The sequence below is a fragment of the Dipodascopsis tothii genome, assembly GCF_038497935.1.
Source record: "Dipodascopsis tothii strain CBS 759.85 unplaced genomic scaffold V1510scaffold_53, whole genome shotgun sequence".
In the NCBI taxonomy this organism is placed as follows: domain Eukaryota; kingdom Fungi; phylum Ascomycota; class Lipomycetes; order Lipomycetales; family Lipomycetaceae; genus Neoaidaea; species Neoaidaea tothii.
Genome location: NW_027118037.1, coordinates 2,666 through 26,862, shown reverse-complemented (window position 1 = coordinate 26,862; position 24,197 = coordinate 2,666). Strand labels below are relative to the sequence as shown.

At 72.5% G+C, this 24,197-nt stretch overlaps 10 protein-coding genes and 1 non-coding gene across 11 annotated transcripts; 5 read left to right on the top strand and 6 right to left on the bottom strand.

The window, feature by feature from the left end:
- The first annotated feature begins 488 nt into the window (after positions 1–488).
- Positions 489–1,748, top strand: V1510DRAFT_301562 (uncharacterized protein). The gene is made up of 2 exons (XM_066930688.1): positions 489–1,633; positions 1,664–1,748. The coding sequence occupies exons 1-2, from the start codon at positions 604–606 to the stop codon at positions 1,714–1,716; spliced, it is 1,083 nt and encodes a 360-aa protein (XP_066786485.1). The 5' UTR covers positions 489–603; the 3' UTR covers positions 1,717–1,748.
- Positions 1,749–5,022, bottom strand: V1510DRAFT_301557 (DNA polymerase phi-domain-containing protein). Its single transcript, XM_066930687.1, has one exon. The coding sequence runs from the start codon at positions 4,967–4,969 to the stop codon at positions 1,781–1,783; it is 3,189 nt and encodes a 1,062-aa protein (XP_066786484.1). The 5' UTR covers positions 4,970–5,022; the 3' UTR covers positions 1,749–1,780.
- Positions 5,023–5,670: 648 nt separating this feature from the next.
- Positions 5,671–6,318, top strand: V1510DRAFT_405281 (uncharacterized protein; the record flags this gene model as incomplete). Its single annotated transcript, XM_066932327.1, has 1 exon — positions 5,671–6,318. One exon carries the CDS (start codon positions 5,671–5,673, stop codon positions 6,316–6,318), a length of 648 nt encoding a protein of 215 aa, XP_066786483.1.
- Positions 6,319–6,598: 280 nt separating this feature from the next.
- V1510DRAFT_423909 (mitochondrial 37S ribosomal protein mS37) lies at positions 6,599–7,027 on the bottom strand. Its single transcript, XM_066935007.1, has 2 exons — positions 6,815–7,027; positions 6,599–6,783 (listed from the first exon to the last, which is right to left on the bottom strand). Exons 1-2 carry the CDS (start codon positions 7,001–7,003, stop codon positions 6,700–6,702), a joined length of 273 nt encoding a protein of 90 aa, XP_066786482.1. The 5' UTR covers positions 7,004–7,027; the 3' UTR covers positions 6,599–6,699.
- Positions 7,028–7,123: 96 nt separating this feature from the next.
- Positions 7,124–8,481, top strand: V1510DRAFT_383904 (His(2)-Cys(2) zinc finger-domain-containing protein; the record flags this gene model as incomplete). The annotated part of the gene is made up of 3 exons (XM_066931688.1): positions 7,124–7,536; positions 7,571–7,838; positions 7,870–8,481. Coding segments are annotated over exons 1-3 (1,116 nt in total), but the record flags the coding sequence as incomplete, so codon positions are not given.
- A 998-nt stretch (positions 8,482–9,479) lies between these two features.
- On the bottom strand, positions 9,480–13,027 carry V1510DRAFT_441524 (uncharacterized protein; the record flags this gene model as incomplete). Its single annotated transcript, XM_066935634.1, has 1 exon — positions 9,480–13,027. One exon carries the CDS (start codon positions 13,025–13,027, stop codon positions 9,839–9,841), a length of 3,189 nt encoding a protein of 1,062 aa, XP_066786480.1. The 3' UTR covers positions 9,480–9,838.
- A 531-nt stretch (positions 13,028–13,558) lies between these two features.
- Positions 13,559–13,631, bottom strand: V1510DRAFT_t270. Its single transcript has one exon. It is a non-coding gene; the product is annotated as a tRNA-Thr (tRNA).
- A 250-nt stretch (positions 13,632–13,881) lies between these two features.
- On the top strand, positions 13,882–16,241 carry V1510DRAFT_370879 (P-loop containing nucleoside triphosphate hydrolase protein; the record flags this gene model as incomplete). Its single annotated transcript, XM_066931455.1, has 3 exons — positions 13,882–14,335; positions 14,367–14,415; positions 14,447–16,241. 3 exons carry the CDS (start codon positions 13,882–13,884, stop codon positions 16,239–16,241), a joined length of 2,298 nt encoding a protein of 765 aa, XP_066786479.1.
- V1510DRAFT_423900 (clathrin light chain-domain-containing protein) lies at positions 16,228–17,045 on the bottom strand. The gene is made up of 2 exons (XM_066935006.1): positions 17,023–17,045; positions 16,228–16,977 (listed from the first exon to the last, which is right to left on the bottom strand). Exon 2 carries the CDS (start codon positions 16,914–16,916, stop codon positions 16,272–16,274), a length of 645 nt encoding a protein of 214 aa, XP_066786478.1. The 5' UTR covers positions 16,917–16,977; positions 17,023–17,045; the 3' UTR covers positions 16,228–16,271.
- A 78-nt stretch (positions 17,046–17,123) lies between these two features.
- V1510DRAFT_383892 (RNA polymerase II-binding domain-containing protein) lies at positions 17,124–18,578 on the top strand. The gene is made up of 5 exons (XM_066931687.1): positions 17,124–17,324; positions 17,368–17,479; positions 17,510–17,573; positions 17,605–17,705; positions 17,735–18,578. Exons 2-5 carry the CDS (start codon positions 17,396–17,398, stop codon positions 18,533–18,535), a joined length of 1,050 nt encoding a protein of 349 aa, XP_066786477.1. The 5' UTR covers positions 17,124–17,324; positions 17,368–17,395; the 3' UTR covers positions 18,536–18,578.
- A 1,124-nt stretch (positions 18,579–19,702) lies between these two features.
- Positions 19,703–20,729, bottom strand: V1510DRAFT_423894 (homeobox KN domain-containing protein). The gene has a single exon (XM_066935005.1). The coding sequence runs from the start codon at positions 20,595–20,597 to the stop codon at positions 19,911–19,913; it is 687 nt and encodes a 228-aa protein (XP_066786476.1). The 5' UTR covers positions 20,598–20,729; the 3' UTR covers positions 19,703–19,910.
- Between the last annotated feature and the right edge of the window lie 3,468 nt (positions 20,730–24,197).

The following is a 24,197-nucleotide window of genomic DNA, read 5'->3' as shown; positions in this document are numbered from 1 at the left end:
GCGCACAGCTGTCTCTGCCTAGAGGGCAGCTCCCCTTTGGTATCAGCCAGACGCTCGTAGCCGCATGAGCCGCAGAACTTTCAGTACGAGTACGCAAGTTCTGGCCGGAGCGTAGCCGCCCTGACAGAGTCGCCGCCGGAGCCCGCAGCCATATGAGCCGCAGGACGTGCGGCGCGCGCACTTGGCAAGCGCAACCCCTTGAGTCACATGAGCCGCATGCCGTGCGGCTCGCATCCCAGCCCGAAGAGCAGCCGCGGAGCCGCACACTGTGCGGCGCACACTGACAGCCCCTGCCCGCAGGGCAGCCACCCTCGACGGAGTCGCCGCCGGAGGCTCGCAACCGCATGAGCCGCACACCGTGCGGCGCACCTGACACCCCCTGCCCGCAGGGCAGCCACCCTCGACGGAGTCGCCGCCGGAGGCGCAGCCATTGAGCCGTACGCCGTGCGGCGCGGGCACGAGCCCGCGCTACTGCTGTCAGCCGGGCCGAGGCGCCGAGCGCGGGCCGACGCCGCACGCGGTGCGGCTCAGCGTGGCGCGGCTCGCTAAAAGCCAGCAACGCGTTGGGTAAGGTGACAGCACAGTCCCACCGGTGACGACAAGATGGCGACAGTGGCCATGAAGCGCAAGGAGCCGGCGGACGAGGCGGACGGGCGGGCGGGTGCCAAGCGGCAGGTGCTCGGGGACCGCAGCTACAGCGACAACCGGGCCAGGGCCGGGCCCGTGCGGCCCGGCAGCAGCGGCAGCGACCGGCGCGAGCGCGGCACCGTGGCGTCGCAGGTCAGCCTGCGGTGTCTGGTGTCGGTCCGCGAGGCCGCCACGCTGATCGGCCACGGCGGCAAGAACGTGGCCGGGATCCGGCAGGCCACCGGCGTGCGGTGCAGCTTCAGCGACAACATCCGCGGCGCGACCGAGCGCGTCGTCACGTTCTCGGGCTCGGCCGAGAGCGTGGCCATGGCCTGCGGCGAGAGCATCCGCGTGCTGGTGGACGAGGCCGGGCACGGGCCGGCGCCGCGCGCGCACGCGCTGCGGCTGCTGCTGCCGCACCCGATCATGGGCAACGTGATTGGCAAGAACGGGGCCAGCCTGCGCGAGCTGCAGACGTCCACGCTGTCGCACATCAACGCGAGCGAGTCGCTGCTGCCGCTGTCGACCGAGCGGTCGATCCTGGTGCGCGGCCAGGCCGAGCACGTCCAGCACGCGTGCCTGCGGATCTGCCTGCTGCTGGCCGACCACGCCGAGAAGCTGGCCAACACCCACGTGCTGCTGTACAACCCGCTGCCGATGTACGGCGTCTACGGCCACGCCGTGGGCGGCCGGCGCGAGCCGGGCGCGTTCGGGCCGGCCGTGGTCGCGTACGCAGCCGAAACCGAGCCCGAGCCCGCGCCGGACGCCTTCGACCGGCGGGCGGCCGTCCAGCCGGCCGTGCCGGCCGTGCCGGCCGTCCAGCCGGGCCTGCCGCTCACCCAGCAGATCTACATCCCCAACGACATGGTCGGCGCCATCATCGGCAAGGGCGGCGCCAAGATCAACGAGATCCGCAAGGTCTCGGGCTCGGTCATCAAGATCAACGAGCTGCAGGAAAACACCACGGACCGGCTCGTGACCATCACCGGCACGTCCGAGAGCAACCGTAAGTGGCGGCCGAGCGCGCTGACGATAGAAATGGCCCTGTACCTGCTCTACAGCCGGCTGGAAAGCGGCAAGCACAAGTGATGCGGCGGTGGCCGCCTGTACAAAGATGTAGAATTAGGGAGTTACGGCTGTACATAGGTTGATTTTAGTTCTTTGCGCTCCGCCGCTTTTTCTTGGGCGGCTTGCTGCGGGCCGGGTGGACGGCGGCGCGGGCCTGGGCCTTGGCCTGGCGGGCCTGCTTGCGCGTGAGGGCGGCGGGCGAGCCGGGCGGCGACGGCGAGGACGCGGCCGAGGCCGGGGCGGGCGGCGACGCGGCCCGGCGGGCGGCCTCGCGCGCGGCCACGACCTCGCGCGGCACCTTCTTGCCGACGAGGACCGTGGGCGTGTCGAGCGTGCCCTGGCCCGGGACGGGCGCCGTGGCCGGCCGCGGCCGCACGTCGGCCTGCGTGACGAGGTCGATGAGGCCGTTGAGGTCCATGCGCTGCATTTCGGGGCCGTCTTCGCCGGCCTGGCGGCGCTCGGCCGCGCGGGCGCGCTGCGCGGCGGCGGCGGCCTTGTCGGCGGCGGCCTTGGCCCGGGCGTCGGCGGCGGCGGCGGCCTCGGCCGCCTTCTTGGCGGTTTTGTCGGCCTTTCGGCGCTCGTGCTGCTCCTTGCGCTCCTTGGCGGCGCGGTCGCGGACGGCGAGCTCGCCGGGGGTGAGCGCGACGTCGGGCTTGGGCTTGGGCTTGTGCTTGGGGTCCTTGGGCGGCTTGGGGTCCTTGGGCGGCTTGGCCTTGGCCTTGGAGGCGCCCTTGGCGGCGCCCTTCGGCGCCCGGTCCTTCGGGCCCGTGCCGGCGGCGTCCGCGGCCCCGGCGGCGTCCTCGGCCGGCTCCTCGGCCGGCTCCCCGCCGTCGCGCTCGCGCTGCTCGCGCTGCTGCTCCTGCACCCGCACGTTGCCCAGAAACTTGACAAACTCCAGAAACAGCGCCGCCGGCACGTTCGACCGGTGGTCCAGCGCCCACGCCTTGAGCTGCGCGCTGTACCGCTCGATCACCAGGCTCAGGTTGTCCGCGCGCGTGTCCGGGTAGAGCTGGAGCAGCATGCGCGTCGCCGCGTTGCACACGGCGATCGCCAGGTTGGCCAGCATCGTGCTGTTGGCGTGCCGCACGTAGTCCATGCCCGCGTCCAGCGCCGCCAGCAGGTCCTTGTACGGCACGGCCTCGTCCGGCTGGAGCTTGCACAGCCGCGTGCGCACAAACGCGGCCGCGCGCTCCGCCAGCGCCTTGTCGGACGTCGTCTTGACCAGCTGCAGCAGCGGCACCAGCGCCGGCAGCACCAGCACCGAGTGCGGCCGGGCCTTGCAGAAGATGTCGAGCAGGTCGAGCACGCGGAACTTGATGTACTGGATGCTCTGCTTGGCCTCCTTGTTGGGGTTCTTCTTCTTCTTCTCGAGCTTGTCCTTGCGCTCCTTGAACATGACGGCCAGGTGCTCGTCCATGGCGAGCATGGCGTCGTCGTCCAGGTCCGGCTCCGAGTCCGAGTCGTCGGCCTTGCGTTTGTCGACGCGCTTCGATCCGAGAACGGCCTCGAGCTTCTGGAGGAACTCCTCGTCGGCGTCGTCGTCGGCGTCGTCGTCGTCGTCGTCGTCGTCGGCCGCGTCGTCCGACTCGTCCGACGACGCGTTCTCGGCCTCCTCCTGGGCGGCCGCCTCGAGCTCGGCCGCCAGCTCGTCCATGTCGATCTCCATGTCGGACATGTCGGACATGTCGCCGTCCTCGTCCATCTCGTCGCCCTCGCCGTCGACCTCAAACAGCTCGCTCTGGCCGGCCAGGCTCTCCTTCACGCCCAGCACGTTCACCAGCACCGCCATCGCCTCCGGCGTGAACAGCTCGGCAAAGACCTCCATGGTCAGCTCGGCCAGTTTTCGGAACAGCGCCGACTGCTTGGCCAGCAAACTCATCAGCGTCTCGGCCAGCACGGTCCCCAGCGCGTCGTCCTCGGCGTCGGCGCTGGCGACCATGTCCAGCAGCGGCCGGATGAACTCGAGCAGGTCGCTGAGCGCGCCAAACGCGTCCTCCGGCGAGTCCACGTACATCTGCAGCGCCGCCAGCGACAGCATGACCTCGAGCACGTCGATCTTCTTGTCGCCGGCCGCGTCGCGGCCCTTGTGGGCCTGCATGCTGTCCAGGACGGCCACGGCGCGCTGCAGCGTCTGCAGGCCCTCGTCCGGGATCTCCTGGACCGGCCGGCGCTCGTTGTGGAGCAGGTACAGCAGCGCAAAGTGCGGCCAAGCGACCGCGCCGCCGTCGGCGCGCGCGTGCGTGCCGGAGCGGATCAGCGTCGTCAGCAGCGTCTCGAGGCGCTGGCCGGCCATCAGCGCGGTGGCCTTGCCGACCGCGGGCACGCCGAAGACGGTCGTGTCGAGCAGCAGCCGCAGCAGCCGGGCGCACCAGTCGTGCGGCTCGCCGGCGCCCCGCCGGACGACCTCGGCCACCTGCGTGAGCACCCACTTGCGCACGCCGTCGCCGGCCGCGTCGGCCTTGGCCTCCTGCGCGCCGTCCGGCCGCACGGCCTCGGGCGCGGCCAGATAGACGTCGGCCAGCACGGCGACCACGCCCGACCGGCCGACCTCGGCGCACGCCACCCGCACGAGCCCCGCCAGCAGGTGCGTCTCCGTCAGCCGGTCGAAGAACACGAGCCGGCAGCCCAGCGTCAGCGCGCGCAGGATCGTGCCCGCGTGCTCGATCGTGGCCGTCGCGTTTTCCGTCAGCGCTGCCGACACCCGCGCCGACGCGCGCTTCTCGGCGCCGCCGTCGCCGCGCCCGGCCGCCAGCCACTGCCGCACAAAGTTCGGCGTGAACACGGCCTCCAGCACGGCCCGCGGCGCCGTGCGCAGGCACACGGCCGCGATGCCGAGGCCCGCCAACCGAACCCGCGGCTTGGTCTTGGCCGCGAAGTAGCCCTCCTCCAGCACCGCCTGCCACAGCCGCTGGAACTCGACCGCGATGTTCGAGACGCCGGTCGCGTAGTACTCGGCCAGCAGCGGCCAGACGCAGTGCACGCCCTTGACGCCCGTCTGCTCGGTCGGCTTGAGCACCCGGATCAGCTCCTTGGCGTTCTCGTGCGCGACCGGGTTGCTGTGCGTCCAGTGGCTGCTGCTCACGGCGATCTGCGGCGCCCGCAGGCTGAAGGCCAGGTACACGGCGGCTGCGTCGATCGTGTCCTGCGGCAATTGCTCCAGCTTGTCGACCTCGATCTGCTCGAGCACCGTCTCGGAATCGAGCGCGGCGCAGAGCTTGCTGAGCGCGCCACTGTCGCGCGTGCGCACGTACTCTGCCAGCAGTTGGCTCGCCATTGCTGTGCTTGTTGCCGTCCAGATCGCGCGGGAAGAGCGGATCAGAGTGTCGCGGCTGGGTGAAAAAGTTCTGCGGACCGCGCCGCAGCCCGTGCGGCGCCAGCCGCACAGCGTGCGGCTCACGAAGCACTGCGCCGCAGCCCGTGCGGCTCGCCTGCTGCGGGCCGGCTGCCGCCTGCAGCCGCGCGCCGTGCGGCGCGCCACTGAGCGCTGGCCGGCGGCGGGAGCTGCCTGCTCGCAGCGATCTGCGGCCGCCAGAGCGGCGAGGCCCCGACTCGCGCCTGCTCCGCCCCGGGCCCACAGGGCTCGCCTGAGGCGGTCGTGGCCTACGGGTGGCCGCCGGAGAACGGCTACACGCTGCGCGCCGCACGGTGTGCGGCGCACGGCCCTTCCCGGCGACCTTCCCGGCACTCCTCCGCGGGCCGGCCCGCGATCTACGTCCGGCACCTCCGGCCGCAGCGACCCCCACGCGGCCCGGCAGACGCGCGTCGCACGAGACACGCGGTGCGGCTCAGTAACGCGCCGCACGCGGTGCGGCTCAGTAACGGGTTGCGGCGCTAGGCCGCGTAGCCCCTGTATGTCAAAAATTTCACGGCCACGGGCCTGCAAAATTTCTTCCGATCCCGACGCAGCGAGCGCGACCGTGAACGCCCACGGTGCAGCAGCGACAGTGAGCCACGGAAAGGTGTGCAGATCGGACGATGTCTGTTTTCGAGGACGTGAGCGAGATCATAGGCACGGCGCCGGTGGCCGATCAGGCCGCGCAGGACCACGCGGACGCGGCGCAGTTCTTTGCCGAGCTGCTGGCGGACGAGCCGTCGCCCGAGTTCCAGTGCCTGGGCAAGCGCGTCCGCGACGACGGCGAGGCCGCCGAGACGGACGCCAAGCGGCCGCGGACGGCGTCGCCCGAGAACCCGATCCCGACGCCGCCGTACGATGCGGCCGACTACGAGGACCCCATCGACGTGGCCGGGCAGATCGCGACCATCAAGACGCGGATCCTGAGCACGCACACGCTGGTGACGACGTACACCGCGCTGAAGAACGCCTACACGCAGGTGTGCGCGCAGGTGCGCACGCTGACGGCGCAAAACGCGTCGCTGCGCCGCCGCGCGGCGACGCTGGAGCGCCGCGCGGGCGACGTGGAGGCCGCGCTGCGCCGCGAGAGCGTGCGCGCCGAGGCGTCGGCCAAGGAGGTCCGCCGGCTGAAGGACATCATTCTGTCGCTGCCGGACCAGGCGACCGTGCTACGCCGGATCGCGACGCTGGAGCGCGACCTGCGGCTGAAGACGGCCGAGGTCGAGCGGCTGCGGGGGCCGGCGCCGACAGATTGCGTGGTGGTCGACTAATTGCATGGGCCCTGCCCGCCTGTATATATCGCATAACGGACTTATTTTTGCACTGATCTTGGCGGGCCGTTGCCGCGGACTGCGGCCGTGGCGCGGGACGTAGTGGCGCAGGTCGCGGGCTGCGACGGCCGTGGGCTTCGACGGCCGTGGGCTACGACGGCGTAGGCTGCTCGTAGCTGCCGCTGCGAACGCTGGCAGCTTATTTACAGGGAGGACGGTGCGCGGGGGCGCGTGTCACGTGACGAGCCGCACGGCGTGCGGCGCGCCGCGTCGCTGCCGGCCCCCGCCCTCAATTCGCCGCCAGCCGCCGGCAGCCGTCGCCGGCCCCGCGCCGCCCGCGTGCCTTGTCCCAGAACCGTTGACTATGTACATTCGCTCGCGCTATTTCGATCCGCCGCCGTTGAACTTCGGAAACAGCCGCGCCGCGTGGTAGTTGAAGCTCGTCCGCGTGCTCGCCTGGGCAACCTGCTGTCAGCTCGTCCCCGCACACACTTACGCTGGTGTCGTAGCAGCTCTTCGTCGCGGCCTCGAACTGCGCGCACGCGGGCGAGCCCAGGCCGTTCGAGGTCCAGCACGTCAGCAGCTGGCGCATCATGACCGCGCACTTGTCGACGGGCTCCTTGCGGAAGGGCCGCTTGACCTTCAGGTACTTGAGCTTCGGCAGGGGCGCGTTCTTGGAACTCATGGCGCTGTCCGCGGCTGCGCTGTCGAGAAAATTTTGCAGGCGGTGCGGCGGGACCGGGGAGGCAAAGACGGGCGGAGCCCTAACCCCGGCGACCTCCGGCGTTTTGCAGCATCACCAGCGAAAAACAGGGCGCAAGCGAAGCGGACACAGCCGGCGAAGGCACACACACGCGCGGACATCAGCAGTCGCGGCGACCGATCACGGACAGACCGCGCACAAGGCAGGCGCACAACGGGCGCGGAGGGGCAGAATCGCGGGCAGCGGGCAGCGATCTGAGCAAGAAGCAGAGCAGACAGGATGCCGGCCGTACTGGAGGACCCCACGCAGCCGCCGCACTTCAACTACGCGCCGGTGGCGGACGCCGGCGGGCTCGTTGTCGCCGGCGACACGATCGAGCCGTACACGGTGCTGCTGCGGGACGGGCAGACGCCGGCGACGATCTACCCGATCACGACGCCGTCGGCGGTGCCGATCGAGCTGCTGGCGTTCCTGTGCGACGAGCTGAACTTTGAGATCGAGCAGGGCGAGACCTAGTGAGTGCGCGCGCGCAATTGACGCTGACGGCAGCCCGATGTTTGAGCAGCTGCTGCTGGACACGTTCCAGAACTACTGGTTCGGGTCGTTCGCGGCGGTCATGCTGCTGGGCGACGCGCCGGACATCATGGACAACCGGGACTGGTCGAAGGAGTGCCTGGGGTCGTTCTACGTCAAGCCCAACTACCCTGGGCGCGCGGCGCACGTGTGCAACGCGGGCTTCCTGGTCGCGCACCACGCGCGCGGCAAGGGCATCGGGCGCGTGCTGGCCGAGTGCTACATCGACTGGGCGCCGAAGCTGGTGAGTGCGCGCGCGGCGGCGCTGACGGCAGGGCTACAGCTACTCGGTGTTCAACCTGGTGTTTGAGACCAACATCGCGTCGCGCAAGATCTGGGAGTCGCTGGACTTCAAGCGCGTCGGCCGCATCAAGGGCGCGGGCATTCTGAAGAACCACGACCAGCCGGTGGACGCGATCATCTACGGGCGCGAGCTGGTCGACGCGGCGGCCGCGCCGGCGGGCGAGCTCTCGCCGGCGTCGTCGAGCCACTCGAGCTCGCACGGCGGCGCGCACGGCGAGGTGCGCTTCGACCGCATCAAGTACTACCTCGAGACCGGGCGGTACCCGCACCACGCCGACCGCCAGGAGAAGAGCCGGCTGCGGTCGTCGGCCGCGCACTACCGGCTGCGCGACGACGGCCGGCTGATGCTCAAGGACCGCGAGGTCGTGCCCGAGCCCGAGCGGCAGCTGGCGATCGCCCAGGAGGTCCACCTCAACGGCCACGTCGGCATCAACAAGACCACGGCGACGATCGCCGAGAAGTACCACTGGACGCGCATCAAGGAGACCGCGGTGGCCGCCATCCGGCTGTGCGAGGAGTGCCGCGAGACCACGCAGCGGCCGCAGACGACGCGCAAGATGATGGTCATGCCGCAGCACCTGCCGCCGGCGGCGCCGGTTGCGGGCGCGCCGGCGCACCACGCCGGCCACCACGCGGCGCACCTCGGCCGCGGCCGCCCGCTGGCGCCGCCGGCGCACGCGCACCACCAGCAGCGGCAGATGCACAACGCCCTGCTGAACATGCAGGGCATGCGCCGGCCGGACTCGGACGAGCTGCTGGACCTCGGTCAGATTGCGGTCGCGCACCAGGCCCAGGCCCAGGCGCACGCGCAGGCGCACGCGCAGGCGCACGCGCACGGCCACGACCCGGGCCGCAAGACCACCCGGGCCGCCGCCCGCGGCGTCATGCCGGTGATGGCCCAGGTTGCCGGCCGCGACACGGGCTCTATGCAGGATATAGAGATCGACCTCGGCGTCGTCGACGCGGCCATCAGCGCGGCCGTGGCCGCGGCCAACCGCGGCATGTCGCCGATGGGCCGCCACGAGCCGCGCCACGAGCCGGGCCGCCACATGCCCGGCCAGCGCCTGCGCCGCAACGTCCTGCGGTCGAACGACGTGCTGGGCGACGACGACGACGGCATCGGCGTTGTTGTCGACGCCGAGGACGAGCGCGAGGAGGACGTCGACGACGTTGACGTGGACGTCGACCTGGACGCGGTCAACGTCGACGTCGAGGACATCCTGCGCGGCCGCAACAGCGACGCCGCCGGCCCGCGGGCCGGCCGCCAGCGCCGCCGGCCGCCGGCCGAGCGCCCGCCCGACAACGACGATATCCCGGTCGACCCCCAGGTCGCCAACGCCTTTGAGCAGCACGTCAACGGCGAGGTCTTTAACCCGTAGGCGCGGCTTGTACGATATGTAGAATAGATTGGGTATATACAGACCGGCGCAGAGCGCTACATGCAAGTGCCGCACGGCGGGCGGCGCGCCGCACCGTGTGCGGCTGAGGCCCGCGCACGTGCCGCTGCCGCACCGTGTGCGGCTGGCGGGCGGCGCCGGCTCCGCGGGAGTGGCTGCCGAGGGTGGCACGGACGACGCGCCGCACGGACTGCGCGCCGCACGGCCTGCGGCTGTCGGCGTCGCCCGTGCGACGCCAGCCACGCTGTGGCTGTGTCGGCGCGCGGCGCGCCGAGGGCAGCTGCCCCCACGGAGCGGCTGCGGGCGCGCGGCTGCCGCCGGCCGGCGTCGCTCGTGCGACCGCAGCCACGTGGTGGCTGAGCTCCGCTGCGCCCGCCCAGCGCAGCCACCCCCACGGGCGGCCCCGAGCGCTCGCGCGGCTCCCGCGGCGACTCCGTCCCGGCGGCTGCGTCTGGCCGGTCGCACCAGCAACGCGCCGCCGCCGGCAGGACCCCCACGGAGCGGCGCCGCGCGGACGCGCCGCACACGCCGCACAGCGTGCGGCTCACGGCGCCGCCGCCTTCTGCCGGGCCGCCCGGCACGCCGGGCACCCGGCAGTGCGCATTCTCTCGCCAATCAGCGCCGCGTGCGTGACCTTCTGGGCCACGACTTTCATCCGGCTCTGCGTCGCAAACAGCTCGTCCGCGTCCGCGTCGTCGTCCGCGTCCGCACCGGACTGCGCAACCAGGTCGTGCTCGAGAAAGCCGTGGCCGCAGTGGTACTTGACGTAGGCCTGCGCCGACGGCGCCGCCGCCGCGATGGCCGCAATGTCGTCGGCCGTGTACTTGACGCCCCGCAGACGGCCGGCCTGCAGCGCGTCCGAGTACTTGGCCACCTCGCCGCGCATGACGACGTTGGCGCCGCGCGCAATGCTCTGCGACAGCTCGTACTCGTGGATGATGCGCAGCAGCGCCGCGCGCAGGCCCGGGATCTCCATCCCCGGCCGGATCCGGCGGATGACCACGATCGGGTCGATGGCGGTCGCGCCGCCCGCGTGCTCGAGCAGCGCGCGCACAAAGGCCGGGCGGCCCACGTGGCCGTCGGCGTCCGTGGCCGACATGGAGTGCTCGAGCAGGTCGTTCCACAGGTCCTTGTCGTTCTGGGCGGACGCGAACTCGATCGCCTGGTCGACGTCGTCCAGGCGGTCGATGATGAGCGCCAGCGCCCGCTTGTTCTCGCCGGTCTTGCCGAGGATGTAGACGAGCTCCGGGAACAGGCTCATCTTCTCGCACACGGTGGCCGCGTGCGACAGCGTGTAGGACGTGTTGCGCTTGAGCAGGTCGAGCAGCTGCGGGCGCGAGTAGGTCGCGGTCAGCGTCACGAGCAGGTCCGAGAACTGCTGGGCCAGGTACGGGTCCTCGGCGGCGAGCCGCTCGAGGTAGAGAAAGGCCATGAGCTCGGGGCCGGACCGCAGCAGCTCGTCGACGACGGACGTGGGCAGCAGCTCGTGGCGGCCGTCGACCACGAGCGCGACGGCGTCGGCGGCCTTGGCGCGCACGGCGTCGACCGGCGCGGCCTCGACCTCGTCCAGCGTCAGGTTGATGGTCAGGATCTCGGGGATGGACGGCAGCAGGGTCGACAGCAGGTGCTGCTGGCGGATCAGGTCGATCGCGGCCGGGTCCTGGATGTGCAGCAGGTGGTGGACGGCCTCGGAGGCCCGGCCGGTGCGGACGTAGAGCTTGGCGATGTTCTGGCGCAGCGGCCGGTCGTCCTCGGTCTTGAGCGCGTTCTCCATGAGCGCGACGATCGACCGCGCGTCGTAGATCTCGCTCGGCCAGCCGTCGAGCAGCTCGTACAGCCGGGCGCGGTCGTGCGTGAGGTAGTACCCGAGCACCATCTCGTAGATGACGCTGGCGAGCTGGGGCGAGCGCACCGGCAGGTGGCCGGCGATGTCGGCGATGTGGCCGCCGGTCAGGAACGCCCACGCCCAGCGCTCCCACTCGACCTTGATGGACGAGCGCACGGAGGCCGCCGCGTCGGCCGAGTCGGCCGCGGCCGAGTGCAGCGAGCGCAGCGACGTGGGCCGGGCCGGGCGCGCGCCGGACGCGACCGAGTCGTCGTCGTCGTCCGAGTCGTCGTCGTCCGAGTCGTCCCACTCCTCGACGTGCAGCACGGTCTCGAGCACGTCGCCGGCGTGCTTCCACTCGCCGTCGTCGACCAGGGCCTCGATCCACTTGACGCCGATCTCGCGGCGGCGGGCGTCGTCGACCAGGCCGGCGCCGGACATCTGCCAGGCCTCGGCGTACTTCTCGCGCTCGATCAGCCAGTTGAACCGGTCGTACATGTCGCGCTGGGTGGCGATCACGCCGTCGCGCGCGGAGAGCACGTAGAACTTGCGCTCGTCGGCCGCGGCCGAGGCCGGGCCCGGCGTCGGCGCCGGGCCGGACGGCGCCCAGCGGCCGAGGTGGTAGTCGTTCGCGCCCAGCCGCTCGTAGCCGCGCAGCGACAGCTGGTCGGCCGACAGCTCCTCGCCCGTCGACGGCGACACGATGCGCAGCTCGGGCGTCAGCGCCAGCGGCCGCGGCGTGGCCTCGTCCGGCGGCGGCGGCGGGTTGTACGTCAGGATCAGCAGCGCGTCGTCGTCGTACGGCAGCACGCCCGAGACCAGGCCGTCGATGTTGAGGATGGACTCGACGTCCGCGCGCCGGTCGGTCAGCGACGGCACGGCCGAGGACGCGCCCGGGAAGCCGCTGGGCGAGGCCAGCGCGGGCGCGGACTTGGCCGACGAGACCGACGACGCGGACGAGCCGGGGCCGGCGCTGCCGGCGGCGGCCGTGAGCGCGGCCAGCACCGGGCGCGAGACCGCGATGATCCAGATCGTGTAGGCCCAGCCGACGAGGACGCGGGTGGGCGACGCCCAGGCGACCCGCGGCCGGTAGAGGTCGGGCCGGGGCATGTCACGTGGCAGGCCGATGCGCGCGATGCGGCTCTTGGTGGGCGCGTGGTAGATGTGGATGCCCGCGTCGTTCATGGCCAGGATGGTGTCGTTCGACCAGTCGGTCGCGTTGATCGGGCCGTCGCCCGAGAAGAGCGTCGAGTCCGTCTGGCGGCCGAGCCAGCCCTTCTCGGACACGATCAGGCTCCCGGCCGTGCCGCCCGACACGAACGTGCGCGTGGTCTTGTAGTTGGGGTCCAGCGAGACCGCGTGCACCGGCCGCAGGAAGTCCGAGGCCGAGATGTCCTTGGCGTCGGCGACCGAGGCGATGACCACGCGGCCGTCCAGCGACGCCGACGCGATGACCGAGCCGTCCGTGGAGAGCGACAGGATGGACGCCGAGTGCGCGCGGTACGTGCGCAGCGGCTTGAGCGCCGGTGTCGTGATGTGTAGCGTGCCGCCATGCGTGGCAAAGACCAGGAACGAGTCGTGGACGAGAAACGCCGAGAGCGGGTCGGACGAGAACAGCGTCGGCGGCAGCGACACGATGCGCGTGTACTTGAGCCGGGGCTCGTCGTCGTCGGACGAGTCGGACGACGACGAGTCCGCGTCGTCGTCCGAGCCGGACGCGGACGAAGACGCCGTGTGGGCGCCGCGGGGACGGTAGCCGGGGTCGGACGCGTCGTCGGCGGCCGACGACGGCTCGACCGAGATGTCGTCGATGGCGGTGTCGTTGGGGCCGGCGGGCGGGGGCGCGGCGGGCGCGGCGGGCGCGGCCTCGTCCGCCGGCGACGGCTTCCTCTCTCGTCGCAGGAACATGGTCGTGGAGGTCGGGGAGCCGGCGGCGGGAAGATGGAGAGGTGGAGCGGCCCGAAGGGGAAGGGGCGCTGCCGGATCGGGCGGCGCGCTAGCCGGGGCGGGCAGGCGGCCTGCCTGTCCGGGCGGCGCGGGCGCTGACAAAGGCGGCATGGCGAGACGCGCCGCCGCACGCCGTGCGGCTCAGGGCTAGGGCCGCCGCACGCCGCGCGGCGCCCAGGCCCGCCGCTGCGCGCGCATGCGCGCGCCCCACTGCAGCCAGCCGGCGTACCTCTGCGTACCGCGCGTAGCCCGCGCGGCCGACGCAGTACCCTGCAGTACCCGCGCACGGCGCGGCAGGCAGGTACGTGCCCGTCGGCTAGCCCGGCGGGCCGGCCGGTGTCTCGGTCAACGAGTCCTGGCCAGCTCGGCCTGAGCCGCGCGGGACGCTTGCCAGCGGCCGCGGCCTCGCACGTGCGATCTGATAACGCGGCCGGCGACCGCGATGCCGCCGCGCGATCGCAAGGCCGCCGCTGGCAGGCGCGGCAAAAAAAGTGCCTCCAATCGGATTTGAACCGATGATCTCGTCATTACTAGTGACGCGCCTTACCAACTTGGCCATAGAGGCGCACATATGCACCCGGCGTTTGCGCACTTTGAGGGGGCGCGCGCCGCGCGGCGTGCGGCTCGGCGCCGCACGGCGTGCGGCGCGGCAGCGCCTTACGGCCGCCGGGTAACCGAACCACCGGCCAGACCCGGCCCGGCCACCGCACCACCAGCATCCATCTGCTTCGGCCTCTCGCACCAGGAGCATTCGACGGGCGCTCAGCGGACCGTGCGCGCTCCTGATCATCCTCTGTCCGACAAGCCCGGCCCTCATGTCGAGGCCATTGACCGCGTTCCTCGCCCGAGCGGCCCGCGCGGCCGCGCCCCGGGCCGCGGCCGCTGCTCGGCCGGCCGCCCGGCCGGCCGCGGCCTGGCAGCCGCTGCGGCCGCTCGCGGCCGCGCCGGCCGCGCCCGTGCGCCCGGCGCTCGCCCTGGCCGCCGCGTTCCACTCGGCGGCCGTGCGTGCGGACCGCGCGCGGCCGCCGCAGCCGGCGCCTGAAAAGTCTTCCGAAAACCTTTCCGGCACCGGCGCCGACGCCGCCGACGCCCCCCCGGCCGCCGCCGACGCCGCCGACGACCTCGCCTTCAAGCCGTCCGAGCGCGCCCGGCGCGCGTCCCAGATCAACCTCTCGGCGCAGCTCTCGGCCGACTCGGGCCCCACAAACCGGCGGGCCGGCCTCCGGCGGCTCTTCAGCCTGGCCCGGCCCGAGACGTGGCCCATCTTCGGTACGTCGCCCGCGCGCCCCGCTGACCGCAGCCGGCTTTGTCCTCCTCTGCATCTCGTCCGCCGTGACCGCGGTGCTGCCGTAAGTCTCGCTCCGGCCCCGCTGACGCCAGGTTCTCGATCGGCAAGGTCATGGACGTGGCCACGCACTCCGGCGCCGAGGACGGCACGATCTTCGGGCTCACGCTCACCCAGTTCTGTCTCTGTGCCGGCGCGCTGACGTTCGTGGGCGCGGCCGCCAACTTTGGCCGGATCGCAATCATGAAGATCGTCGGCGAGCGGCTGGTCGGCAAGCTGCGCGCGCGCATCTACCGGCAGACGGTGATGCAGGACGCCGAGTTCTTCGACGCCAACCGCGTGGGCGACCTGATCTCGCGGCTGTCGAGCGACGCCAACATCGTGGCCAAGTCGGTCACGCAGAACGTGTCGGACGGGCTGCGCGCGCTCGTGTCGGGCACGGCCGGCATCTCGATGATGTGCTACGTCTCGCTCGAGCTCAGCTCGGTCGTGGTCTTCATCATCCCGCCGGTGGTGGCGATGGTGTACGTGTACTCGCGGCGGCTCAAGGCGCTGTCGCGGCAGGTGCAGGACGCCGTGGGCGAGTCGACCAAGGTGGCCGAGGAGCGGCTGAGCAACATCCGCACGGCCCAGGCCTTCTCGGCCGAGATCCAGGAGGTGCACCGGTACAACGCGCGGATCCGCGACATCTTCGCGCTCGGCAAGCGCGAGGCGCTGCTGTCGGCCGCGTTCTTCAGCTCGAACGGGCTGTTCGGCAACCTGACGATCCTGACCATCCTCTCGATCGGCTCGAGCATGGTGCTCAACGGCCACTTCTCGTTCGGCGACCTGACGTCGTTCCTCATGTACGTGGGCTTCACGGGCTCGTCGTTCGCGGGCCTGTCGTCGTTCCAGAGCGAGCTCATGAAGGGCCTGGGCGCGGCCGAGCGCCTGTTTGAGCTCGAGGACCGCAAGCCGACGATCACGGCGACGGTGGGCCGGCCGGTGCCGGACCACGGCCGCGGCGTGATCGAGTTCCGCGACGTGCGGTTCGCGTACCCGACGCGGCCGGCGGTCAACATCTTCGACGGGCTGTCGTTCGCGGTGCCGCCCGGCAAGAACGTGTGCATCGTCGGCCCGTCCGGCGGCGGCAAGAGCACGATCTCGCAGCTGCTGCTGCGCTTCTACGACGTCTCGGCCGGCGCGGTGACCATCAACGGCGAGGACATCCGGTCGTTCAACCTCAAGTCGCTGCGCCGCACGATCGGCATCGTCGCCCAGGAGCCCGTCCTGTTCTCCGGCACGATCGCCGAGAACATCATGTACGGCAAGCCCGGCGCCGCGCGCGCGGACGTCGTCGCCGCCGCCCGCCGCGCCAACTGCGACTTCATCGGCGACTTCCCCGACGGCCTCGAGACGCAGGTCGGCGCGCGCGGCACCCAGCTCTCCGGCGGCCAGAAGCAGCGCATCGCCATCGCGCGCGCGCTCATCCGCGACCCGTCGATCCTGATCCTCGACGAGGCCACGTCCGCGCTCGACGCCGAGTCCGAGGCCGCCGTCAACACCGCGCTCAACCGGCTGATGCGGTCCAACTGCACGACCATCTCGATCGCCCACCGCCTGTCGACCATCAAGCGCTCGGACTGGATCGTCGTGCTCAACGGCACCGGCTCCGTGGCCGAGGAGGGCACGTACGCCGCGCTCGCGGCCGACCCCGAGTCGTACTTCGCCAAGCTGCTGATGGACAACACCGGCGCCGACGTCGGCGCCGAGCCCGAGCTCGACGCCGCCGCCGCCCGCGCCGCCGCGCGCGAGGACAACGACGTCCTGGCCGAGCAGCTGCGCGCCACGCTCGAGGCCGACGCCGACGCGGCCGCGCGCGGCGCCGAGAAGGAGATCAAGGGCTTCTAGCCCGGTGTACATACGTCTATTAGACCTCTACTAGTATCCGCTGGCCCCCGGCGCCTTGGCGTCCGCGCGCAGCGACACCAGCAGCTCGCGGAACCGCGTCTTGTCCGTCGTCGCCGTGCGCGCGCTCTTCTCCGAGAGGTCCACCAGCTTGGCGATCCGCTCCCACGCCGTGCCGCCGACCGCCGTGTTCTCGCGCCCGTCCAGGAACGCCTGCGCCTCGGCGCGCGTGGTCTCGAGCGCGGCGTCGCGCTTGGCGTTGTAGTTGTCGTAGAAGTCGTCCACGGCCTGCTGCGCGGCCTGCCGGATCTCGGCCTTCTTGGCCTCGGACTGCTCGTCGCGGCGCTGGATCGCCAGCTCGCGGCGCGCGCGCCACTCCTTGACCACCTCGGGCTCGTCCTCGCGCGCGGCCGACGGCGCGGACGCCATGGACGCGGCCCCGCTCATGGGCGCGCTGCGGGGGGCCGAGATGCTGTCGTCCTCGCCGATGGCCGGGAACGCCGAGCCCTCGAAGTCGTCGTCGAGGAGGTCGCCGGCGGCGCCGGCGCTGCCGGCGCTGCCGACGGGGCTGGGCTCGCCGCTGCCGAGGCCGATGGCGTCCTCGAAGGCGTCGCCGGCGGCCGGATGGATGTCGGTCTGGCCCTGGTCGATCTCGTCAAGCGAAGGAAAGTGCGACATGGTGCTGCAATTAGCGCTGGACGGCGACGGGCGGGCGCGGCCGGGCGGCGGCGGCCGGGCGCCGGCTGCGGCCGGCGCCCGGCGGCCGCGCTGCCGCGCGCGGGCGTACCTGATGGATGGGTCCTGTCGGCGGCGGTGTCGGCGGCGACGGCAGTCGTGGCCGCATGGTGACAGCGCGTTACCCGGCATCGTGCGCGCAACTTTTCACCCGACGACCACGCACCGGCCGCGCTCAGATTCGACGCCAGCACGCCATCCAGCACACGCGCAGCGACATTGACGGGCCCACTCATCGGGCCAGGGCAGACAAGCGCGCGCGAGCAAGAGCGGGCGCAAACGGGGCCGCGAGCGGCGAGAACGGCGCGTGCACAGGCGGGCGCGCACAGCAGGAGCACACGCACACACACGGTGGGCAGGCCGCCGGGCGGGCCGGGCGCGGGCTGACGGGCAGATCGCGGGCGCGCGGACGGACAGAGGCCATGTCGTACTCGGAGGACGTGGTGGCGAGCAAGCTGTCGAGCCTGAACGAGACGCAGGAGTCGATCGTCAACATCGCGCAATGGGTACGGCGGGCGCGGGCGCGCTGACGGCAGGTGATGTTCCACCGGCGGTACGCGGAGCAGACCGTGCGGACGTGGACGCGGGCGCTGGCGGACGGTGGGTGGGCGCGCGGGCGGGCTGACGGCAGCGGCGAACCACCGCAAGCTGGGGCTGATCTACCTGGCGAACGAGGTCGTGCAGCAGTCGCGGGCGCGCAAGAAGGAGGAGTTCCTGACGGCGTTTGAGCCGGTGAGTGGCGGCGGGGCGCGCTGACGCAGACGGTGGCCGAGTCGATGGAGACCACGTACCGGCAGCTGAACGCGGACCTGCGGGCGAAGGTGCGGCGGGTGGTGGACGTGTGGCGGCAGCGGCAGGTCTTCCGCGACGACGTGCTGGCCGACATCGAGGCGCGGCTGGGCGCGGTCGACAAGGGCCGGCCGAAGGCGGCGGCGGCGGGGCGCAAGATCGGCGGCGGCATGTCGCTGCTGGGCTCGGGCGTGCCGACCGAGCTGTCGAAGCTGGTGGCCGCGCACCAGAAGCTGACGGCGGCGGCGACGTCGGCGACGGTGGCGACGAGCTCGGCGAACCGGCTCTACGGGGACGTGGTCGAGGCCGACCAGCTGCCGGGGCCGGCCGTGTACGCGGACCAGCTCGAGAAGGTGGTGACGGCGCTGGACGCGGCCGTGGCCGCGTCGCGCGAGGTGGTGGCCGGCCGCGAGGACTACCTGGCCCAGCTCGAGAAGGTGGCCGAGGTGAACCGGGCGGCGCTGGAGGCGGAGCGGGCGGCGCTGGCGGCGGCCGAGGAGCGGCGCGCGGCGGCGACGGCGACGCGCGACGAGGTGGCCGCGATGGCCGCGGAGGCGGACGCGACGGCTGCGGACGACACGCTCGCGGACGAGACGCTGCCGGACGCGCCGGACCCGGAGTACACGCCGCTGGACCCGGCTGTGGACCGCGACGACGCGCGCGACACGCCGCGGTCGACGGACTCGAACGGGCTGGAGGGCCTGGACCCGGCCGTGGCGCAGTTCCTGTCGACGCTGGTGCAGAACGAGGAGAGCGCGGCGTCGGGGCAGTAGCTACAATGTATTTCGCCAAAATCGCAGCGGGAGCCGTTGCCAAGGGCGGGCGCGGCTGTGGCGGTGCGGCGGCGCGGCGGTGCGGCGGTGCGGCGGGCGGCGGTGCGGCGGGCGGCGGTGCGGCGGGCGGCGCGGCGGGCGGTGCGGCGCACGCGCGCCGCGCACGCGCACGCGCACGCCGCGCCGGCCCTGCGCCGCACGCGCCGCCCACGCGGCACACGCCCGCGGTACCCGGCCGACCCCGGCCCCCGGGTCAGGTCCACCGCGCTGGGCCGGCCCCAATCGGGCAGCCGCGGCTCCACGGCCACGGTCCTGGTGCCGCGCGCAGCGCATGCGGACGCCCGCGCATGGACGTGCATACGCCCGCATGCGCTGCATGAACGTGCAGTGCGTGTTGGCAACCGCGCCCGCCGTGTGCAATCGCACGCGCCCCCCGCGACCGAAACGGCAGACTATCCTGGCAGCCTGCTAGCGTGCCCGCCCGCGCCCGCCGGCTCTCCCAAACGGGCCGCGCGGGCGAACTGCAGCAGGCCGCGCCAGCGGACGCGGGCGGACGCCGGCGGCCGCTCTGCGCGCCCGCTCTGCCGGCCGCGCTCCGCGCCCGCCCGCCGCGCCCAGCCGGCTCGCCGCGCCCGCCGCCCGCCGCCCAGCCTGTCAGCGCAGCCACACGCCCAGCCGTCGGCGCAGCCGACCCGTAAGGTTGCACAAGCAACGCCGCTAGCCCGCTCGGGAAACCGTACCTCGCTGCCGCGCTAGGGCGCCCAGCCAGCGGTACGTCCGCGCTTGTCGCGCCATCCTGCGGCAGCGCCGATGCCGTATGCATGAGCGCATTATTAGCCGGCCGCAGCCAACAGCGTGGGTCGCGAGACCGCCCTGTCCGGCACGCGCCGCTGGCGCCTCGTACCTGCGGCCGTAGCGCAGCACATCATCGCGCCGGCCAAGGCCGATCGCGCTGCACCATGCCGCCGCGCGCGTCTGGCGGGCCGGCCACCGCACCCACGGGCAGGCCGATGCCGAGAACCGGCGGCCGGGGTCTGGCGGCCGGCTAGCGCAGTTCGCGCCGCACGGCCAGCCGCCGCCCAGCCGCCGCCCGGCCGCCGCCACGCGTCGCCACGCGTGGCGAGTGTGGCGACAGCCGCAGCACTACGTCAGGCGGGGGCCGCGCCGTCGTCGTGACAAGGTAGATTTATCCAATGTACAAGCGCATAGAAATTAAACGAGCTCGAGTGAGACCCTATTCGCACAGTAACCCCAAAACTAAACAACAAACAAGATTCGAGAACCAGACCAGGACCGCGCCGGGCTAGCCAGCGGCCGGGCGGCGGTCCGCAATGGGGGGACGGGGATAACGAGCAAACGAGACGGGCCGGCCGGCCTAGTTTGAGTTGTCCGAGTCGTCGCCCGAGGCAGAGATGCCCTTCAGGCTCGAGCCCGAGGACTTGGCCAGGCCGGCCTTGCCGTTGATCGTCGGCAGCTTGCGCCGGCGCGCGTTGATGAACCAGTTGGAGATCTGGTTCATGGTCAGGCCGGTCTTCATCATGAGCATGTTCTTCTCCTCCTCGGTCGGGTAGGGGTGCTGGAGGTGCTCCTCCAGCCAGGCGCGCAGGATGTCGGTGACCTGCTTGGGCAGGTTGCCGCGGCGCTTTTTGGTGGCCGCGCCGGCCGGCGGCGTGGTCGGCGACGGCGTGTGGATGCCCGAGGGGTGCAGGCCGGCGGAGCGGCTGTGGTAGTGGTCGTCGGCGACGAGCGGCGACGACGACGACGACGACCGGTGGTAGCCGTCGGCGTAGCCCTCGCCGTAGTAATGCGCGCCCTGGCCGCCGGCGTAGGGCGGCACGCCGTAGGCGTACTGGTGGCCGTTGGGCGGCGAGTAGTCCTTGATCCGGTACGAGTCGAGCCGGTGCTGGTTGTGGTAGTCGAGCCGGTGCTGGGACGCGTAGTCGTGGCCGGCGCCGGCGGCGTGGTGCTTGTGCGCGTAGTCGTAGTACGAGTGCGAGCTCGGCGGCGTGGACGCGGCCGTGTCGGCGGACGAGACCGACGAGGACGACGAGGCCGACGACATGGACGACGTCGACGGCGACTTGCCGGGCTTGCCGTGGAAGTACGCCCCGTCGACCGACGGCGAGCGCCAGAAGCCGGCGGCGGGCGTGCTGGCCGAGCCGCGCCGGCTGGACGAGGCGTGGCTCGAGGCGTGGCCGGGCACGCTGTAGGACCGCGACTGCGCGGCGTGCGCGTCGCTGTCAAAGCCGTAGTACGCGCTGCCGGCGCCGGCGGACGGTCGGCGGTAGCCGGCGGCCGCGCCGGTGCTGCCGGCGCTGCCGGCGCTGCTCGAGCTGCCGTAGCGGCCCGAGTAGGCGCCGGCCGAGGCCGCGTACGGCGTCTCGGCGGGCGACGAGGCCAGGATGTCGGGCAGGACCTCGTGCAGGGACGGCAGCGACTGCGCCGCGGTGGACGAGTGGGCCATGGGATCGGGCGTGTGGGCGCGCGGCCTGCGGTCAGCGGCGGCCGCCGGGCGCGCTTACCTTTGGGTCGCTCCGGGCGACGTCTGGGCGATTTTTGAGCTGGCCGGAACCAGGCAGCAGGCAGGCGGCGGTCACGCACGCGTGCGAGCGGGTGGACGGTGGACGGGCGTGTCGCGCGGGGTGCGCACGCTGGACAGTGGACGGCGGCCGGCGGGCGTCTGGGCACAGACGCTGGACACTTCGGGAAGGACGGCGCAAACGGGGCAGGAATACACCCTGCGAGGCGCGCTGGTTGAATCTGAGGGCACTGCCCGCTCCGTTCTTTGGCCGTGGAAACAGCCTCGGGACAGAAACGAAGATGGATGTGCTAGCGAGAGGAAAAAACGAAGGGCAGGGCCGTGAAATGAAATAAAAGAGAGCAGGACGTGGTCGCCGTCCCTTTCACACCTAATTTTAATATAAGCACTAGAGCCCAAAGACGGGTAGCGCGCAATTGGGTGCGGCAGGGCGTATAAAAGTAGAGTTGATTGAAGATGCGATGCGCCTTGTTCTCGGGTACCTTGGGTACGGCGGGGTACGGCAGCAGGCCGGGCGGCGGTAGCGCGGTACCGGGCGGGTACGATGCGGTACGGGATCGGGTACTGGCGGCTGTAGCGGTGTACGGCAGATAAGGTACCGAGCGGCGTGGGCGGTGGGCCTAGCCGGGGTCGAGGGTAGGGGTACCCGCGGTGCAGCGTAGGGACTGTGTGTGGCGGGCGGTAGTGGTACCGGCGCTAGGCCGGACTAGTGGTAGCGCGGCGCGACGGGGAGGTGCGGGCACGGTAGCTGTGCCGGGCAGCAGCGGGGCGCGTGGGGCGTGCGGCGGCAGCGCGCACAGCGTGTCGAGCGTGCGGCGGATGCCCGGCCGGGGCTGGCGCGCCCTGACGCGACGGGCGTCGCCAGAGTGGCAGGCGCTGGCGCGGTGCCGTTGGTAGCGCAGGCACGGGAACGCAGGTACTGAGACAGATGCCAGTCAATTACGTCAGAGCCCAGGGCATGCGCCCAAGCCGGCTAGCGGCAGCAGCCCGGGCGGCAGAGCCGCGGCGCGAGACCGATCGGGCAAAGCCAGACGAGCGATTAGACACCGGCGACGGTGCCCGGCTTAGCCCGACGGGGGTGTGCCGGCCGGTCGGCCGGCCGGTGCTGCCCGCGCGAGCGCCGGCCGGGTGGCCAGTACGCCGCCGCCTGACGCGCCTGCGCCGCTGCCGCCGCCGCCGCGGGCGACATGTATTATGACAGAGTGCCTGGGCGGGCGCGCGCGCTAGCCCGAGCGGGCTGGCGCGGCGGCGACGGCGCGGCGCCGGCCAGGGCCGCGCCGCGGTGCGTTGGTCGCGGCGCCGACCAGGCTGTAAAAATAGAATGGCGGATAGACTTTAGTGGGCTCAGCCAATGCGGTGCGGCCATTCGGGCTACGCGGAGCGGGCGCACCCGGCGCCTATTGATTGACGCCCCGATGTGGCAGGCGCCACAGCGCTTTGGGCGGCCCGCAGGACGCGACCCCGCTTTGGGCTAATGGCGTGCATGACGCCCACAGATGACGTGGGTGGTCGTCGCCCACGGCGCCGCCGCCGGGCACGCGCGGCGGGCTACGCGGGCGCGCGGCAGGCACATGGCCTGCCGCGTGCGTTCGCCGGGGCTGGGGGCACGACGCGCGCGTGGCGCCCCCGGGGGTCGCGCGACTGCGGCCGGCCGGCCGGACGCAGTCGGGGGAGCCCGCCGCAGCCGAAACGTCTGCGGCGGCGGCTGTGTAGGCATTCCGCGCTAATGCGGCGCTAACTATGTCATTCAGATGAGGGCGCACGGCATCATCTTGGCGCGCCCGCCAGCCCCAACCCTGCGTCCACAATCCGAAATCCTATACGAGCAGCCGAACTGCGGCCGCTGTTCGGCCCCGCGGCCGTCCGCGCCGCCGACAGCCGCCCGCCGCCGTCGTCGCGACGGCCGTGGGGGGAGGGAAGCCGGCGGCTGCCGCCGCCCGCCCGCAGGGCGTGGGCCGTCCGCGTCCGGCCGCCCTCCCCGCGCGGCCGGGGCCGCAGCCCCAGCGGCGCCCGCGCCAGGCCAGCCGCCCGGCCGCCGCCAGCGGGCGAACGTGTCAGGGCCCGATCGGGCAAGCCGCCCTGCGCGCGGCCAGGACCGCAGCAGGTTAATTTCCGGCTGCGCCGCATCCGGACAAGATCAACGGTCCGCCGGCGTGTCACAGCTGTCGAGGCGATAGCCGCCGCACTGTTGGCGGCGACTCGGCCCGGCCGCTGACGGCCGTCGCTTGCGGCGCGCGCCCCGCGGCCGCCACCGGGCGGCCGGCGCGTCGCGCCCGGGCCGGTGCGGGCGGCCCCGCGCCGGAGGCGAGCGGGCTAGCGCACCAGCGAACAAGCACTGCGTGCAGCCGGTAATTGGCGGCGTCTGCGCGCGCGGCCGGCCGTGCAGCCGCTTGTCGCGCCGGGCCCGCACCGCATGCGGCTCTGCTGTGACCGGTCCGCGACTGAAACATGCACGCCATACATCATCATGCAGACCGATGCACCTCGGCCTACGCGACCCTGTGGCTAGTGGTAATGCGGCCTGGCCGCATGGAGATTGCGTGCGTCGGCTAGCCTGCCCGCGCCGGCACGTTTTTTACAGTTTGTGTCCACGTTGCGCAGGAGCGTGTCAACACGTCACGTCAACTTGGCCCTGGCCGGGCGGCGCGCTACGGCGCCGCCGGCCTGCGGCTGGCGTGCGCCGGCGGTGGGGCCGGGATCGGCGGCGCGCCGCACCGCCGCCCCCCCCCGCGGGCGCCGCGCTCCCGGCGGCCGCGCGGCCGGCCGCCTGCCTGAACCGCGCCGGGCCGTCAACCTGTCATCCAGGGCCGCGGCCGTCCGATCGAATCACACACCCGACGGCTAGCTGAGATATGCACCTGCGCATCCCGAAGGAGGCGCTAGCGCGCGAGCGTACCTGCCCGAGGGGTACTGCCAAGCTTGGCTAGTGGCACTGCCCGCTACGTCTGTGATATACCGCCGGCTGCCCGCGAGCGCGCGCACCGCCGCCGGCTGCCGAGGCCAGGGCCGGGGCGGGCACGCGCCGCGCAGCCGGACGCGGTGCCCGCCGCGCTGGCCGCGTGCGCACGTGGCCGGCGCAAATGCCGGCGCGCCGTGCCTGTTCTCGTGCGTTCCCTGTTCCGT